General features: G+C 40.6%; 1 protein-coding gene across 1 annotated transcript in view; it reads left to right on the top strand.

Annotated features, from left to right (window-relative positions):
• Positions 1–13,440, top strand: part of PRKG2 (protein kinase cGMP-dependent 2) — an 87,358-nt gene that overhangs the window by 30,260 nt on the left and 43,658 nt on the right. The window contains exons 3-5 of the mRNA XM_070756545.1: positions 574–687; positions 7,779–7,884; positions 9,069–9,132. Coding sequence (XP_070612646.1) covers positions 574–687; positions 7,779–7,884; positions 9,069–9,132 — 284 coding nt within the window. The remainder of the gene's footprint in view (positions 1–573; positions 688–7,778; positions 7,885–9,068; positions 9,133–13,440) is intronic.

Raw genomic sequence — 13,440 nt, 5'->3', positions numbered from 1 at the left:
AAAACACGAGCCTACTGGGCCCACCAGAAGTTGGAAAACTGGCCGTTTCCGGCCTCCAGAAGGCTTTCGGGGGGGAGCTGTTTTTGCCCTCCCAAGGCATTGAATTATGGGGGTGGGCACTCGCACGTGAAGGAAAAAAGGTTCACCATACAGAATAGAATATAGATTGAATTTGGGATTTTGTAATTTTGTTCTATCAGTGAACTTTAAGTCCTTACCATGATCACAATTGTTTAAGAAGTAAATCACACAACAAATGTAACAAGAGTCCCCCTCCTTTAACAACAATTAAAATATCTATTTTTTTTTAAAAAAAAACATTTCATGAAACAAGGGAGTAAGCTTATTTGAGGATGCATTTGCATAATTAAATTACTGGCAATTTGAAACTGCAATTAGTTTATAATTAAATAGGCACTCACCAAATTTATCCAGTCGAGTTTGTTAACAAAAATCAAGCTAAAAATGAAAAACAGATTAATGTTTTGAAAGCGGTACAAAAACAACAAAAGGAAAGCAGAGTTTAATACATCATTATAACATTCTGATTTTTACTTCGTTTTTTCCTAACAGAAGGTAGATTGGAGGTTTATCAACATAACAAATTTCTGTCGCCCATTCCTGCATGGACCGCCTTTGGAGAACTGGCTATTTTATATAACTGCACAAGAACGGCTTCAATAAAAGGTGAGCAGCATTTTTTCCAGGAAATGTGGCAAAAACCAAGAATATAGTCCAGAGCTACAAAAAGGGTGGAAGGTCTTAAGCATAAAACGTATCAGGAAAGACTTCATGAACTCAATCTGTATAGTCTGGAGGTCAGAAGGAAAAGGGGGACATGATTGAAACATTTAAATATGTTAAAGGGTTAAATAAGGTTCAGGAGTGAAGTGTTTTTAATAGGAAAGTGAACACAAGAACAAGGGGACACAATCTGAAGTTAGTTGGGGGAAAGATCAAAAGCAACGTGAGAAAATATTATTTCACTGAAAGAGTAGTAGATCCTTGGAACAAACTTCCAGCAGAGGTGGTTGGTAAATCCACAGTAACTGAATTTAAACATGCCTGGGATAAACATATATCCATCCTAAGATAAAATACAGGAAATAGTATAAGGGCAGACTAGATGGACCATGAGGTCTTTTTCTGCCGTCAGTCTTCTATGTTTCTATGTTTCTAAGGAAAGGAAAGATGGGAAAGGAGAGAAAGGGAAGGGGAAAGGAGTAGATGGGAGAAGAAAGGAAAGGAAGAAGAGGAAGAAGAAGAAAAGAAGAAGAAAAAGAAAAGAAGAAGAGGAAGAAAAGGAATTTGTCTTCTGATTGTGATTCACTTGTCCGTGATTTCTGACAGTCTCAAAATGGGTGAACAGTGCAGTCAGGCGGTAGGGAAAGCAAGTAGGATGCTTGGCTGCATAGCTAGAGGTATAACAAGCAGGAAGAGGGAGATTATGATCCCGCTATATAGAGTGCTGGTGAGACCACATTTGGAATACTGTGTTCAGTTCTGGAGACCTCACCTACAAAAAGATATTGACAAAATTGAATGGGTCCAAAGACGGGCTACAAAAAGGGTGGAAGGTCTTAAGCATAAAACGTATCAGGAAAGACTTCATGAACTCCATCTGTAGAGTCTGGAGGACAGAAGGGAAAGGGGGGACATGACCGAAATATTTAAATATGTTAAAGGGTTAAATAAGTTTCAGGAGGGAAGTGTTATGAACCCAAGAAAAAGGGGGCACAATCTGAAGTTAGTTGGGGGAAAGATTAGAAGCAAGGTGAGAAAATATTATTTTACTGAAAGAATAGTAGATGCTTGGAGCAAACTTCCAGCAGACGTGGTTGGTAAATCCAAAGTAACTGAATTTAAACATGCCTGGGATAAACATAGATCCATCCTAAGATAAAATACAGGAAATAGTATAAGGGCAGACTAGATGGACCGTGAGGTCTTTTTCTGCCGTCAATCTTCTATGTTTCTATGTTCCATGGGGAGGGGATTTTCCCTGACAGCTGTGATTTTGTGGGAATGAAACCTATGTATGGTGTTCTGTCGGGCTCTCTGGTAGACTCCTCCCAAAAATTCAAATGTACAAATTTCAGACACACACACGTTTGAAAATTCAAAACAATGTTCTTTATAATGAAAATTCACTTAAACCAAGCCCTCTTTTGGTAGAGCAAAGAGCACTGGTCTCCAAACAAACTGGTAATTTGTAAAAGTCCCTTATCAGTTCTGTGATACTTAGCTTGCAGCTGTGAGGCAATTCACAGTCCTTTTTTCACAAAGTGAAACACACTTTGCTCTGGTTTAGTTTCAAAGCGGGGAAAAATCAGCACACAAAAGGTCAAAGTCAGTAAAGCAGTCACGAAACACAACGATCAGATAATCCTCCACAATGGCCAAACCCACATGCTATTTATAGCAGCTTCACTAATGACCACAGCCCCACCCAACCACAGGTGGCCTCATTTTCTTTGATAATAATCTCTCAGTTGTTGCTGCCTATGCATCGCTCTCCGCATGCGTGGCTGTATCATTAACTCTTGTTCCGAATCCAAGGAGGAGAGAGATAATTGATCTCCTTCTGAGCTGTCTGCCACACTCTCCTCCCTGTCACTCATGTCTTCTTGGTCAGAGGAGCCTTCATAAGCAGATTCCACCAGGGGCAAAACAGGCCTGCAGCATGTGGATGTTTCCCCCACATCCACAGTCCTTGGGGCAGGAGCTGGGCCAGAGCTAACCCCAACATATGGTTATTATTTTTTCTCCTGCCATGTTCCCAATTAACGATCGTAGGAAAATGCACAATTCGAGGACATCCTGAATACATTTTTTAATTAGAGGTGGAAAGAAGAAATATATGGAACAGAACCGATCAGTTTCTCTGTTAAATCCAGTTCCCTGAAAATATCACCTCTGCATAGAAAACTTTGAAGTTCTATATAAAGTTGTATTCTGTAGATGTTACCAATAATACAAAGTGTTAACAACAATGTTGCATCACCTTTCTACCAAAGTACACAAACTTTCAGATCCCAATCACTGCATTTCTGATGTCATCACAAACTTTCCTTATACATTTATCCATAAAGACATTTATCAACTGAGGAAATGTTACCCTGTCTTTAAAAAAAAATTAATTGTTGATTATTATTATTATTATTTATTAAATTTGTATGCCGCCCCTCTCCGTAGACTCGGGGCGGCTCACAACAATAACAAGAACAATGTAAGAACAAATGTAATAATTTTTTAAAAACAAACAAACGCTAAAACCCCCATTATTAAAAGCAAACATACACACAAACATACCATGTATAAACTGTATAGGCCTGGGGGAGATGTCTCAATTCCCCCATGCCTGACGGCAGAGGTGGGTTTTAAGGAATTTATGAAAGGCAAGGAGGGTGGGGGCAGTTCTAATCTCCGGGGGGAGCTGGTTGCAGAGGGTTGTGGCCGCCACAGAGAAGGCTCTTCTCCTGGGTCCCGCCAAACAACATTGTTTGAGAAAAGGATTTAGGGGTAGTGATTTAGGGGTAGTGATTTCTGACAGTCTCAAAATGGGTGAACAGTGCAGTCAGGCGGTAGGGAAAGCAAGTAGGATGCTTGGCTGCATAGCTAGAGGTATAACAAGCAGGAAGAGGGAGATTATGATCCCACTATATAGAATGCTGGTGAGACCACATTTGGAATACTGTGTTCAGTTCTGGAGACCTCACCTACAAAAAGATATTGACAAAATTGAACGGGTCCAAAGACGGGCTACAAGAATGGTGGAAGGTCTTAAGCATAAAACGTATCAGGAAAGACTTCATGAACTCAATCTGTATAGTCTGGAGGACAGAAGGAAAAGGGGGGACATGATCGAAACATTTAAATATGTTAAAGAGTTAAATAAGGTTCAGGAGGAAAGTGTTTTTAATAGGAAAGTGAACACAAGAACAAGGGGACACAGTCTGAAGTTAGTTGGGGGAAAGATCAAAAGCAACATGAGAAAATATTATTTTACTGAAAGAGTAGTAGATCCTTGGAACAAACTTCCAGCAGATGTGGTAGATAAATCCACAGTAACTGAATTTAAACATGCCTGGGATAAACATATATCCATCCTAAGATAAAATACAGAAAATAGTATAAGGGCAGACTAGATGGACCATGAGGTCTTTTTCTGCCGTCAGACTTCTATGTTTCTATGTTTCTATGTTTAGTCGACGGGACCCGGAGAAGGCCAACTCTGTGGGACCTAACCGGTCGCTGGGATTCGTGCGGCAGAAGGCTCCACTTGCTAAGCTTTTAGTTTGTTTTTATCCAGGCTTTGCTTTTTATTATTATTATTATTATTATTTTTATTAAGTTTTGACAAGTTTAATATACACACAACATAAAACAGTGCATAGTGAAATGTGCCCACCACCCAGACACACACAGATACCCCACCACCAAATCGGGGGTGTTTCTTGTATAGTCCACTTGACCCAAGAGCAATATATCTATTTACATATTATAGAGTGATTCCAATTTATTTCTTGTAGCTTGGTCTTGGATTCTGCTCATCATATATCGTCTTACCTTGTCTCACCGTCCCATCAGTTGTCTCAAGTCGGTTTCATTATCCGAATTTATCCTTTTATCCATCATTTCAAATTGAATATGGTCCACCATGTACCTATAGCAATTTTGCATTGTCCATTTTGTCGCATCCTTCCAACCCCAAACTATTACTGCCTGAGCGCTTTCTATTGTTGCTTTTTTTTTATTTCTCTAAATTCTCCCATCGCATTACTTTTAACTAGTACTGCCCTTTCCTTAGTGCTTTGCTATATTCCTCTTATTTCATTCAGCAATCAACCTTCAATCCCATGTTTCAGAAAAAAAACTTTTTTGTTGTTGTTGTAGAGAGCAACAAAGTTGATTAGGGGGTTGGAGGCTAATAAAATATATAAAAGACAGTTGCTGGAATTGGATATGACTGGTTTAATTTAAAAAAAAAAAAACTACGGGTGACATGATAGCAATGTTTTTCAATATTTGAGAGGCGGCCACACAGAAGAGGGAGTCGAACTATTCTCCAAAGCACCTGAGGGCAGGTCAAGAGATGGATGGAGACTAGTTAAGGAGAGAAGCAACCTAAAATAAAGAAAAACAATCCTGATAGTGAGAACAATCAGTGGAATGACTTGCCTCCAGAAATTTTGGATGATTCAACACTGGAGGATTTTAAGAACCGATTGCACAGCCATTTTTCAGAAATGGTTTATTGCCTCCTTCCTGGTTAGGGAGTTGGACTAGGAGACCTCCGAGGTTCATTCCATCTCTGTTATTCTGTTGTTTCATAACTGTTTACTTTTACGCACATTTGATCAATGTGCCAGAAGCATAGCCCAATGTTACCCCAACCATGCTCAAGTTTTCTATGCAAGGTAGAATCTCTAATCTGGACATCCTCATGCATTCTGACATAATGTGACAGTGTATAAGGTAATGATGGTGAACAAAGTCCTTCACCTAGGCAGAAAAAACCCTGGACACACATACAGCCTGGGAGAAACCCCTCTTAGCAGTAGTGACTGCGAAAGAGACCTCGGAGTCTTGGTGGACAATCAACTAAACATGAGCCAACAATGTGCAGCAGCAGCTAAAAAAGCCAACACAATCCTAAGCTGCATCAACAGGGGAAGACACTCCAAGACCAGGGAAGTCTTAATACCACTCTACTACGCCCTGGTCAGACCACACCTGGAGTACTGTATTCAGTTCTGGTCACCACACTTCAAAAGAGACATTGAAACTCTGGAGAAGGTGCAGAAAAGAGCAACCAAGATGATTAAGGGATTGGAAACCAAGACTTACGAAGAGAGACTGAGGGAACTGGGCATGGATAGCCTAGAGAAAAGGAGGGCCAGAGCGGACATGATAGCAGTCTACAAGTATACGAGGGGATGTCACAGAGAGGAGGGGATCACTTTATTCTTCAGGGCACCAGAGGGCCGGACGAGGAACAACGGCTGGAAGTTGACCAAGGAGAGATACAACATGGAGATAAGGAGGAACTTCCTGACAGTCAGAGCAATCAACCAATGGAACAACCTACCAGCGGACGTTGTGAACTCCAACACTCTGGACATTTTTAAGAGAAGATTGAACTGCCACTTGACTGGTGTACTATAGGGTCCCTGCTTGGGCAGGGGGTTGAACTCGATGGCCTTCATGGTCCCTTTCAACTCTAACAATAAATAAATAAATAAATAAAAAACCTTGTTTTCCTTGGGTGCTATTGTGCATGCGCGAGTGCCCGCACCCATACTCCAATGCCTGGGGAGAGTGAAAACAGCTTCCCCCAGCCCCCAGGGGCCCTCTGGAGGCCAAAAATGACCTGTTTCTTAACTTCTTGTGGGGCCAGTAGGCTCATGTTTCGCCCTCCCCAGGCTCCAAAGGCTTCCCTGGAGCTAGGGAAGGGTATAAATGCACTCCTCCATCCCCCGGAGGCTCTCTGGAAGCCAAAAATGCCCCCCCCGAACCTCTGTGCAAGCCAAAAATCAGCTTATTGGCACACAAATAATAATAATAATAATAATAATAATAATAATAATAATAATAATAATAATAATTTATTGGACTTGTATGCCGCCCCTCTCCGAAGACTCGGGACAGCTCACAACAATAATAAAACAATATAGCAGTAAAACAAATCCAATATTTAAAAACATATATAAAACCCCAGCAATTAAAACCATACAGCACATACATACCAAACATAAAATATAAAAGCCTGGGGGAGGATGTCTTAGTTCCCCCATGCCTGGCGATATAGGTGGGTCTTAAGTAATTTGCGGAAGACGAGGGTGGGGGCTGTTCTAATCTCTGGAGGGAGTTGATTCCAGAGGGCCGGGGCCGCCACAGAGAAGGCTCTTCCCCTGGGGCCCGCCAAACGACATTGTTTGGTCGACGGGACCCGGAGAAGGCCAACTCTGTGGGACCTTATCGGCCGCTGGGATTCTTGCGGTAGAAGGCGGTTCCGGAGGTATTCTGGTCCACTACCGTGTAGGGCTTTAAAGGTCATTACCAACACTTTGAATTGTGACCGGAAACTGATCGGCAGCCAATGTAGGCCATGGAGTGTTGCAGAAACGTGGGCGAATCTAGGGAGCCCCACGATGGCTCTCGCGGCCGCATTCTGCACGATCTGAAGTTTCCGAACACTTTTCAAGGGTAGCCCCATGTAGAGAGCAATGCATGTTGGAGCTGAGCTAGGTCAACAGCTCGTGTGCCAGTAGATATGGCTCCGCGTACTACCTGTGGCACCTGTGCCATAGATTCGGCACCACTGGTATAAGGGGTACAAAGTATGCAAAGATGCTTAGAACAGAGGTTTTTCCCCCCTCTAGTATAGATGGAATTATAGAAGATGTCCATATTCAAAATTAGCTTCTACAGATGACTTTGGAAGATATTATATAACAATTGAATCATTATTCTGAAATGCTTTGGGCCACTACATTTATTTGTCTGCAATACGTGTAGGTCATCTCCCAAAGAAAATTGATAGAAGTGATGAACAAAGTAAACAAAAAAAATATATGTATGAGTAATAAAGTATGAAACTGGTTGCAACTCTTCGGTGTTAGCCCCTGGGAGAGAAAGTGTGAAGATATTCTAGCACTAAGAACTTTAGTAAACATCATTATTTGAGAAAATGTGTTCTGAACGTACATGGGTTTTATAACATATGCTAGAATTGTCTACTTTTCTGTTTTGTTTTGTTTTCTTTTTCTCTCTAGCTGTCACCAGTGTGAAAACATGGGCGTTAGACAGAGAGGTTTTCCAAAATATCATGAGAAGAACAGCTCAAGCAAGGCATGACCAATATAGAAACTTTCTGAGAAGGTAAACTTGGCAGGTGCATCCTTCTATTTTTTAATATCAGCAGATAAAAATAGGATATTTATTTATTTATTAGATTTATTTATTAGATTTGTATGCCGCCCTTCTCCATAGACTTCGTAGATATTCTAAGGCAAGAATTTGCTGGGCAATATTTTGGCCCTATTTTAAAAAAATCTTATAATCTCACAAAAAAAAAGAGTAAAAGGAAAGAAAAATAAAGTATTTGGGTTGATAGTAGGTGCTGCTACCTGCAAACACTGTTTTCTGCATTTAGAAGACAGATGAATTGCATCTTATTACCAATTCTGAGATCCAGAATTGTCCTTTAGCTATTATCTTGAAATGAGCACATTGCAGATAAATTTGAATATTCTCTAGGAGTTCAGTCCTGAATGTTTCTATTTGGGTTCTTAATGCAAATCCTTATATAATTGGAGGCTCTATACAGGAAATGTTACAACATGGAATTCTGTGAAGTCCTTAGGTTGTTATTCTTGCAGGTATTTATTGACCTAACTAGGAAACATCTTCAGTGCTTGAAGGGAGTGGGATTTGTTCTCTGTTTATATACAGTGGCTTGTCAATGTTGATGGGAGTGTCATTTTCTTTGGTAGCTCCTACACTAGATTGGTGTTTACTATTTCATTGTTTGTCTGAGTTGATAGTTCCCTGATTGGGGTATTGTTTACTGCTTGATTGTTGATTTCATATTCATTCTGGTGTTAATCCTTGCTTAGATGGGTATTGATTATTATTTATTATTATTTATTAGATTTGTATGCCGCCCCTCTCCGTAGACTCGGTGAAAAAAGGTGTTTTGGACTTTCTGTTTCTGTTTTAGGTTTTTGATTGTCTCTTTTAAATTATATGTAAATGTCATTTATCCCTATGTGCCTGTTGATGGATGAAAAACTCAGTCATTTCTAGCACTGAAGACATTTCCTAGTTTGGTAACAAAACTTCTAGATGAAAACGACCAAGTTTAGAGAATACCAAGAACTCCGCAGTTCAACTCGGAACTACAAATATCTTCTGCTATGCAGTTTATTTTTATTTTATTTATTTGTCAAACAATTATAGGGTGATAATTTGTCAGAATGTTTCAAAGGTAAAGTTGAAAACTGAAAGCTAAAACTTTGTATACAAATTGAATTCAGTGTTTTTCCTTTGGTTTTTTTTCCAAGTGTTTCTTTACTGAAGAATTTACCTGAAGATAAACTAACCAAGATTATAGACTGCTTAGAAGTGGTAAGTCTAGGACCCCTAATGAGATTATTTAATCTTACTTATCTCTTTAGCAAAATCACTCTAGGGGAAAGTCAAGCATAGTTATATATTACAGTATGCTCTGATTAAGCTCTAAATTCTGTGTTATTTGATCTGAGCTAAATAAGATTATTCAGTAGCATTTTCAACGTGAAGAATATTGTGCAGGAAATTACCCTCCTTGCTTTTCTGAAACTCTTACTGGATTTCCAAGGAATACTTTCAAAGCTGCATCGCTTCCCATAGATTTGCTTTAGCAACATGTAGTTTTTGGTAGATAGTATGTTTTATCACACCACTCTACATAAAATATCCAGACCGTGCTGCCTAAAAGACTGAAATTTCTGGGAAATTGCAAAAGCTGAAGATGAAATTCTGCCTGTGGAAAACTCCTAGTATGTCAAAACAGTCAAATTGAGGAAAGGAGAAGAGAGCATAGTTCCCTCTAAGCTGAGCAGTGAGCAATCGCTCACTTAAAAATCATCATCAACTCAGAGTTTTCCAAACCTGCCCAGAAGCCGAGAGGGAAAGAGTGAGAGGGAAGGAGAGAGAGAGGAAGAGAGGAAGAGAGAGAAACAGATAGAAAAAAGAGAGGAAGGAAAAGAGAAAGAAAAAGAATGGGAGTAAGGAAGAGAGAAAGAAAATCAAAATCTAGTTTGAAACTAGCTCAACTATTTAAGTGGCATTTTGATATTGATAGAGTTGCCCTATTATGAGCTCACTGTTATAGACACACAGTATTTATTTATTATTTCTGTGCCGCCCAGTCCCGAAGGGACTGCGGCTCAGACACTATACTTTTCCGCCCACCCCCCAAAAAAATTAGAGGGAACACTGGAAGAGAGGGGAAGGGAAAGGAAAGGAAAGGAAAAGAGAGGAAGAAGAAGGGGAAAAGGGGAGGAGACGAAAGGAAAGAAGGAAAGAAGGATTTAGGGGTAGTGATTTCTGACAGTCTCAAAATGGGTGAGCAGTGTGGTCGGGTGGTAGGAAAAGCAAGTAGGATGCTTGGCTGCATAGCTAGAGGTATAACAAGCAGGAAGAAGGAGATTGTGATCCTCTTATATAGAGCGCTGGTGAGACCACATTTGGAATACGTACTGTGTTCAGTTCTGGAGACCTTACCTACAAAAAGATATTGACGAAATTGAAGGGGTCCAAAGACGGGCTACAAGAATGGTGGAAGGTCTTAAGCATAAAACGTATCAGGAAAGACTTCATGAACTCAATCTGTATAGTCTGGAGGACAGAAGGAAAAGGGGGGACACGATCGAAACATTTAAATATGTTAAAGGGTTAAACAAGGTTCAGGAGGGAAGTGTTTTTAATAGGAAAGTGAACACAAGAACAAGGGGACACAATCTGAAGTTAGTTGGGGGAAAGATTAAAGGCAACATGAGAAAATATTATTTTACTGAAAGAGTAGTAGATCCTTGGAACAAACTTCCAGCAGACGTGGTAGATAAATCCACAGTAACTGAATTTAAACATGCCTGGGATAAACATATATCCATCCTAAGATAAAATACAGGAAATAGTACAAGGGCAGACTAGATGGACCATGAGGTCTTTTTCTGCCGTCAGTCTTCTATGTTTCTATGTTTCTAAGGAAAGGAAAGATGGGAAAGGAGAGAAAGGGAAGGGGAAAGGAGTAGATGGGAGAAGAAAGGAAAGGAAGAAGAGGAAGAAGAAGAAAATAAGAAGAAAAAGAAAAGAAGAGGAAGAAGAGGAGGAAGAAGAAGAAAAGAAGAGGAGGAAGAGGAAGAAGAAGAAGAAGAAAAGGAAGAAGAAGAAGAAGAAAAGGAAGAAGAAGAGGAGAAGGAGGAGGGGGAGGAGGAGAAGGGGAAGGGGAAAGAGAAAGGGGGGTGAGAGGAAAGGAAAGAGGTAGATGGGGAAGGAAAGAAGGGGAAGGGGAAGGTAAGGAGAAGATGGGAGAAGAAAGGAAAGGAAAGGAGGAAAAAGGAAAAGAAAGAAGGAAGTAAATGAATAGGAAAAGGAAGGATTAAGATGCTGTAGGAAATGTGTAAATTTAATCCTTTCTTAGGAGAAGAGATGCGACACTGGTTAACGTCTGAATCTGGAGGTCTATATTTAAGAGCACTTAATATAGCTGATAAAATTATAACACCTACCTGTAAAAATGTGACATGCTGTGATACCTAACCTCATATATCACCAAATATCTGTGTTAATGACCCATAGAAGCAACCACGGATAACTTTCAAAAGAAATAGCAGGATATTATGTCTGCCGTCTTTTGTTACACTTTTGAAATATAATGATTTATAATTGTGGGGGGGGGGAGGAATCCTAAATCCATTATTAATATATCGTGTGTCCCCTCCCCCTCTTTTCTTTTGTTTATGTTTTAATCCGTGCAAAGGAACAGTTTTATATTTGAAGGGCTAATTGAATGGGCAAATTGATTCATTGTGCACGCACCCTTACGTAATCATGGATTTGCATGCTCCGATAGAACAAAGAGTAAAAAAGAAGGAAGGAAAACAAAGGAATTTTATTGTAGAGAGGAACGCTGCAGAGGCATCTGAGGATGATGATGAAAAAGTACAATCCGAGATATATTGATATTGGATGCCATTTGCGCTCAGCTTTTGCCTGTAAATTCTTCCTTCCTTCCCTCCCTCCCTCCTTCCTTTTCTTCCTTCCCAAAGCTGGTATGTTGCCTGCGTGACCTGAATTTTTCCCGGAGCAAGTCTTTGGCAACACGCAAATGACTTTGGCAGGGAAACCTAAAGAGACCCACTGCCTCTTTTCGATATTATGCAACTGCAACAGTACAAAGCCTTCGCTGAAATCGTTGTCTAGCACAAATTGTTTGCAGAATTGTCCTGGCTGCTCAAGCCAGTGGTTCCCAACCTTGGCAACTTGAAGATATCTGGACTTCAACTCCCAGAATTCCCCAGCCAGACTTCAGATCGTGCAGAATGCAGCTGCGAGAGCAATCATGGGCTTCCCCAGGTATGCCCATGTTACACCAACACTCCGCAGTCTGCATTGGTTGCCGATCAGTTTCCGGTCACAATTCAAAGTGTTGGTTATGACCTATAAAGCCCTTCATGGCACAATTCAATTATAGGTTATGACCTATAAAGCCCTTCATGGCATCGGGCCAGAATATCTCAGGGACCGCCTTCTGCTGCACGAATCCCAGCTACCGATTAGGTCCCACAGAGTGGGCCTTCTCCGGGTCCCGTCGACTAAACAATGTCGGTTGGCGGGCCGCAGGGGAAGAGCCTTCTCTGTGGCGGCCCCGACTCTCTGGAACCAGCTCCCCCCAGAGATTAGAACTGCCCCTACCCTCCTTGCCTTTCGCAAACTCCTTAAAACCCACCTTTGTCGTCAGGCATGGGGGAACTGAGATATCTCCCCCGGGCCTATACAATTTATGTATGGTATGTTTGTAGGTATGTCTGCTTAAAAATGGTTTTTTTAAACTATTTTAAATTTTAAATTGTAAATTATTAGATTTGTCAGGAACTGTTTTTATTGTGTTGTGAGCCGCCCCGAGTCTACGGAGAGGGGCGGCATACAAATCTAATAAATGAATGAATGAATGAATGAATGAATGAATGAATGAATGAATGAATGAATGAATAAATAAATAAATAAATAAATAAAAGTTGAAGTCCAGATATCTTCATGTTGCCAAGGTTGGGAAACACTGGCTTAAGCCACCACCTGAGTCATTGGTTTCAAGCATCCTATTTTATGTACCAGAAAGCTGCCTGACACCATTGGCTGTCTTAAACTCAATACAGGTATTCCTTGGCTTACAGCTTCTTTGAAGTTACAGTGGCACTAAAAAAAAGTGACTTACAATTATTTTTTACACTTACAACCAGTAATGGGCTGCTGCCCCCACGGGGTGGGGGTGGGGAGACGCATTGAGGGTAGTACGTTTATGTTCTGTCGGGCTCTATGGTATGAGTCTCCCGAAAATTCAAGGGTAAAAATTTCAGACACACACACACGCTTGAAAGTTCAAAAACAAAGTTCTTTATCACAAAATTCAAAAGAAACAAAGCACCCTTTTTGTATTGCAAAGAGCACTCGTCCCAAAACAACCTGGTAGTCTGTACAATCCCCTTAATCAGGCCTTAAGTACTTAGCTAGCAGCTGTGAAGAAACGTCACCGCCCTCCTTCTTCCACGAAGTGAGACACACACACTTTGCTCTGCTTTGGTTTCAAAGTCGTGAAAAATCAACAAAGTCTGGAAACAGCAAGGCACGGTCCTGAAGAACAACGATCAGATAACCTTCCACAACGGCCAA

Source organism: Erythrolamprus reginae, chromosome 7, assembly GCF_031021105.1.
Source record: "Erythrolamprus reginae isolate rEryReg1 chromosome 7, rEryReg1.hap1, whole genome shotgun sequence".
Lineage (NCBI taxonomy): Eukaryota > Metazoa > Chordata > Lepidosauria > Squamata > Dipsadidae > Erythrolamprus > Erythrolamprus reginae.
The sequence above is the reverse complement of the archived record's forward strand: the minus strand, read 5'-3'. Positions and strand labels throughout refer to the sequence as shown.